Here is a 5,812-nt window from a genome sequence, read left to right as displayed (position 1 = left end):
AGTGAGAACAAATCTCGTTTGCTTTAAGCCACCCACTTTACGGTACTTTCTTATGGCAGCCCTAGAAAACTATTAGGTTGAGGCAAAAGTTATTGCAGTTTTGCCATTAAAATGGCAACCCATGTCACCAGCAAGAGGCAAGAAGGAAATCAAAGTAGCTCTGGTGTCTCTCTGGAACTCCGTGGTCACACCTGAGTCTTTGCACAACTTCCTCTTCTCCACTCTTTAGCCTCTGTGGTCCAGCCCACCCACGTTTCTGGGGAGAGTTGATTGGCCCAGCTCAAGTCACGTGTCCAACCTGACCCAATCAGCTGGGACGAAGGAATTGAATCACCTGTTGCCAGGGGTCTTATTCAAAACAGGCAAACAACCGGGTACCAGACAGGCGGTGACCAATCAGATTTGACCAATCAGATTTGACAGTGGCTCCTGGACCAGAGTTGGGGGGACCACCCTCCTCTACCCACAAATCCTATGTTAAGGCCTGGGTTGCAAAATCACAGGGCTATCTTAGCCTGCCAGAGGATGTGTCTAGTTATAGGGGTGGCCGTGAAAGATCCGTATGGTGGGGAAACTATGGGGCTGAAGAAACTGGCCAGCTCTGTAGAGCAGAGAGGGACAGCGTGTGCTGGTAATTTAACAACCAACTCTCCAGAGATAGGAAAAATGAGTGTTTATTATAAATTGTACTGGCATGTAAACAACCTTGGCAACATAGCAATACCGTCTCCACAAAAAAATTAAAAAGTTAGCCAAGTGTGGTGGCACACACCTGTGGTTCCAGCTACTCGAGAGGCTGAGATGGGAGGATCACCTGAGCCTGGGGAGGTCGAGGCTGAAGGCTGCATTGACTCATGATTGCACCACTGCATTCTAGCCTGGTCGACAGAACAAGACCATCTCAAAAAAAAAGAAAGAAAGAAAAAAGCTAGCCTCCAAGTATCACACAGGAGGTGGAGGCTGGGGATGAGTCTTTAAATTCCTCATGTATTACCATAACTCAGATTTTCTTTCAGTCTATTTCTGGATGTTTCTATAGCCCCCTAGCCTGGGCACAATGCTGGCACATTACAGATGCTCAATACACACAAATAAGCAAGTAAGTACAATGAATTAATAGAAAGGATGAATCCCAGTTGCTTGGGAGGCTGAGGCAGGAGGATCGTCTAAGTCCAGGAGCTCAAGACCAGCCTCGGCAATGTCGAAGGCCCCCCCCTCCAACAACTCCCCTAAAAAAGCCCATTCACAAACTCAGGAACCTCTTTAAATAGAAATATATATAATATATATAATATATTATCTGAGCTCAGGCTCAGAATAAATATCAAGGTCCAACTTGGGGAAGGAGTGGGTGAGGAGGGTCCTCAAGGGGAGGTCAGCAGCAGGGACCCCTGCCAAGCCCCTTGAGGTAGAGAAAGCACCAGGGACCCAGCATCAGGGGTCTCCATGAAGGATGGAGTAGGATTCGGACTCTGTCCAGGTGGGCTGCACCCGGGCTGGGCGTTATTCAGACCTCGGTGAGGGGAGTCCGGCTGGGATTTCGGGGGTCACCCGGAAGAGCCCCAAGACTGTGGCGCCCTGGGTAAGCTGCCAGGCATGGCGTGCCCTGGCCTCAGTGTGCAGATGGATGCCCAGGCGCTGGCCGGCACTCAGGTGCAGCAGGCGGCCCTGGAAACCGAAGGCCGAGTTCGGAGCCTCGGAGGAGGCCGGTGGCAGGTCCACGGTCAAAGCCAGGGCGGCGGCCCCAGCAGCAGAGCGCAGTGGCTGCAGGTGCAGCGCAAGCGAAACGGAGCCTGAGCCCTCGCCGGCCACCACGCGCTGCAGCTCTAGTTGAAAGAAGACATAGTAGACTCCAGCCTTGGCCACCACCAGCTCCTTCGTGTCCTCTTTGTAGCTCAGGCCCCCCGCCAGGGACACGCCTGCCAGGCCTGGGTCACTGTACCAGCTCAGGGGCCCATCGGTCAGCAGAACTGTGGGAGGAAAGCATGCACTTAGCTTAGCTGAGCATGTCCCAGCACAGCTGAGCGTGGCTGAGCACCAAGCATGTCAGCGCAGCCCTGGGAGAAAAGAATGGGTCAGGGGCTGGGGGGCGGGGAATGGCGGGGCGGGGAGCGGGACAGGGGAGCGGAGGGAGGAGCCTGGGCGGGGGGCGTGGAGGGGGGGCTGATTGAAGAGGACTGAGGTTGTGGGGGGTTGGACTCTGAGCAGGGGTAGAGCTGGGGGAGGGAAAGACAGGGATAGAACAGAGGAAGGGAATCCAGGGAGAAGGACAAGAGTCAGGACAGGGCAACAGGGCAGAACTCCAAGAGGTTGGGTGGGGAAGGAGTGATGCGGGTGCGGGGAAAGACTTCCAGGAAGAGGAAGAGGGGGAAAAAAGCAAAAGGCCAGGCGAGTCTGGCTGGAAGAGGCCTCGGGGAGGGGTAAGGGGACTCCTGGAGAGGGCGGTGAGGGGGTTGGAGGGAGCAGCAGATCCCGGGCAGAATGGAGATGGGGGGAGAAGGGAGAGAAGGAAGGAAAGGGGAGAGGAGAGGTGGAGAGGGAGCTGGGAGGGAGAGGGAAGGCTGTTAGGAAAGGAGGAAGTTCTAGAGGAAGGATCCATCAGGGAATCAAGGGAACTTTGAGAGGGGTGGACAGGGGACCTGGTAAGAGAGGACTTCAAAGAAAGGAAAAGGGAGCAGGAAGAGGTGGGCGGGGGGTAGGGGGAAGGAAGCACCAAGGAGAGAAGATGTCAGGGAGGGGAAGGGGTAGGGAGGGGAGTCTTAGGCAGGGGGAGGGAAGAGGGAAGCAGTCTCTGGAGGGGGAGGGGGAAGGGGTCTCTGGAGGGGGAGAAGGGGGAGGTTAGGGGGAAGGGGCCTCTGGAGGGGGAGGGAAGCAGGAAGGGTCCTCTGGAGGGGGCAGGGAAGGGGGAAGGGGTCTCTGGAGGGAGAGGGAAGGCATCTCTGGAGAGGGAGGGGAAGAGGGAAGGGGTCTTTGGAGGGGGAGGGGGAGGGGTCTCTGGAAGGGGAGGGAAGGGGAAAAGGGTCTCTAGAGGGGGAAGGAAGGGGGAAGGGGTCTCTGGAGGGGGAGGGGAAAGGGGGAAGTGGCCTCTAGATGGAGAGGGGAAGGAGGAAGGGGGTCTCTGGGAGGGGAAGGGGGAAGAGGTCTCGAGCGGGGAGGGAGTCTCTGGACTGGGAGGGAAGGTGCTGGGAGGAGTGTCTTGGAAACGGGGAGAGCATGGGGGTGGGGAGGAGGGTTTGGGGAAGGGGCAGGGGAAGGGACAGGGAGGAGGGTCTAGGGGAAGGGAAGGGGACAGGAGGAGGGCCTGGGGATAGGGGAGAGAATGGGAGTAAGGAGGAGGCTCTGGGCGAGGGGAAGAGGTGGGCAAGAGAGGCTGGGGGAGTGGGGAAGGGGCAGAAAAGAGGGAAGAATAGCAGCGGGGAAGAGAGTTTCGAAAAGAAAGAGGCCAGAGACGCAAAACCAGGCTGGGGGTTGGGGGTGTCAAGCCCCAGCTCTGAGAGGGCCAGGGTCCCAGGTGGGCCCAGATGGGGGTCTGATGGGGAGGCCATGGCATCCAGAGAGTCAGGGCAAGTCAGAAAGAGGGATCGGTGGCGTTCAAAGAGGTGAAGTAGCAGCTTTCAGACACAGCAGCGGTCAAGGGTCAGAGCCGGTGGGCGGCAGAGCCTCACTCTCCAGGCGTCCCCCCTTCTTCGTATCCCTGGGGGGTGGGGGGCAGGGACCGGAAGTGGCGCAGGACACTCACCATTTTGGGCCACCAGCTGCGCAAACATGCCCTGTTAAAAGTGGAAAGGAGGAAAGTGGATGGGGGTTCCCCTAGAAAATGGAGGTTCTGTCCCCACTGTGCAGACCTGAAGCCTACGCTTCCCTTCCCTCCCAACTAAAGAACAGAGAACGCGCGCGCACACACACACACACACGAACACACAAACACACACACAAACACGAACACACACACGAACACAAACATACGAACACAAACACACACACGAACACCCACACTAACACACACAAACACACAAACACAAACACCCACACGAACACACACAAACAGACACGAACACAAACATCCAAACACACCCACATGAACACACACAAACACCCACACGAACGCACAAACACGCCAAACACAAACACCCATACGAACGCACAAACACGCACAAACACCCACACGAACACACACAACCTACACGAACACACACACCCACACGAACACACACAAGCACCCACACGAACACACACAAGCACCCACACGAACACACACACACCCACACGAACACACACACAAACAAACACACACACACACACACACACACACACACACACACACGAAGCTGGTGGCTCAACCTGCCCCAAGGACAGATCTCCGAGAATTCAGGAGGGAAAAGAGATCCCTCTTCTTTCCAGGCCCCTTGGGGGTATTCCCCTGGGGGTCTTGAAAGGGAGAGGTGGATACCTCAGCGGTTGGGGATAAGGTTCTTTGGGAGTTAGCAAAGGAACTAGGGGTCTCCTTGGTGGTCACAGATAAAGAGGAAGTGCCCCCCTCGGATCGGGGATGGAAAAAAGGTTCCCCCCAGAGATGCAGATCTTGTGGGGGTGTGGGGTAAAAAGAGGTGCCCTCAATGTCCTAAGTCCTACATAGAGAAAGGAAGCCGTCGAGGGTTGGAAAACCGCGGAGGGTCCCCCGTCCAGGGTGCAGAGGGGGTGCCTTCGGAATGCGGAATGAAGAGTGGTGCCCCCACCCAGTGCCACATGGAGGAAAGCCAGCCTTTCTCCGACCCGGGGTGCAGAAGACGTATCCCTGGGGGGTTGAGGACTGTGGGGGTCTCCTCCTCCTGGCCTGGGGTGCTGATGGGGTCTCGTGGGGATGCGGAATGAAAGGGGTGCCCTCCCGTGCAAGACGGAGGAGAGCCCTTGGAGGACCAAAAAGAACTTGCGGGGGTCTCCTCTCCCCTGCCCGGGATACAGATAGGGTCTCGTAGCAGGCGCAGGATGAAAGGGGTGCCCCCCAGACTAGAAGAAGGAAACCCTTGGGGGGTCCAAAAAGAACTGTTGGGCGGTCTCCTCCCCGCCCGCGGCCTGGGGTACAGATGAGGTGTCGTAGGGGTGCGGGATGAAAGGTGTGTCCCCCCGGCCTCGGTGCTAGATGGAGAATGGGAGCCCCCGTGGGTCTCCTCTCCCTGGCCGGGAGTGTAGAACAGGTGTCCCTGGGGGGCGGGAGGGAGAAGGGAGTCCCAGAGGGGCGGTAGGGGTCTCCCGCGAGACCAGCTACCGAGGGTCGGGGCACGTCTCACCTGCCGCAGGTCCAAGAGGCCGGCGGGATCGTCGGGCGAAAGCTCAGGACCCTCGCGGAGTCTCGGGCTGGCCGCGGAGCCAGGCGAGGCGCGAGCCCCGGACACGGCCCAGGGGCAGGCGAGGAAGACGGTGCAGGCGGCAGCGAGCAGCAGCAGCAGCAGCCCAGCGACCAGGGCCCAAGGCAGCAGGCGGCAGGCGCGGGCGCGAGGCGCGGGAGGCCACGGGGCCTCGGGGTCCAGTGCAGCGTCAGAGGCGCATTCCATGACGAGAGACTGCGGGAAGACACAGCGCGCCGCGTTTTAGAGCTGCAGGGTTATAAAGGCGGTGTAGGGACGGCCACGCCCCTTCCCAGCCCAGCGCCCTTCCCCTTGCCCCGTGACTCTGCGGAATTTTCTCCACTCGGATCTCTCTCCGCCTTTCGCTCTCCTTTCTGTTTCCGGCCTTCCAAGCTCGGCTCCAGGTTCCTTTCTCCCCGCTGTCTCTCCATCGCCCTGGTCCTCCCTCTCTGCCGCTCTCTCCCGGT

At 58.4% G+C, this 5,812-nt stretch overlaps 1 protein-coding gene across 1 annotated transcript; it reads right to left on the bottom strand.

The window, feature by feature from the left end:
- Positions 1 to 659: 659 nt before the first annotated feature.
- On the bottom strand, positions 660 to 5,587 carry TNFSF9 (TNF superfamily member 9). The gene is made up of 3 exons (XM_032169435.2): positions 5,289 to 5,587; positions 3,740 to 3,770; positions 660 to 1,970 (listed from the first exon to the last, which is right to left on the bottom strand). The coding sequence occupies exons 1-3, from the start codon at positions 5,550 to 5,552 to the stop codon at positions 1,504 to 1,506; spliced, it is 762 nt and encodes a 253-aa protein (XP_032025326.1). The 5' UTR covers positions 5,553 to 5,587; the 3' UTR covers positions 660 to 1,503.
- Between the last annotated feature and the right edge of the window lie 225 nt (positions 5,588 to 5,812).

Source organism: Hylobates moloch, unplaced genomic scaffold, assembly GCF_009828535.3.
Source record: "Hylobates moloch isolate HMO894 unplaced genomic scaffold, HMol_V3 SCAFFOLD_12, whole genome shotgun sequence".
NCBI classification, from domain to species: domain Eukaryota; kingdom Metazoa; phylum Chordata; class Mammalia; order Primates; family Hylobatidae; genus Hylobates; species Hylobates moloch.
This window is presented reverse-complemented; position numbering and strand designations above follow the sequence as displayed.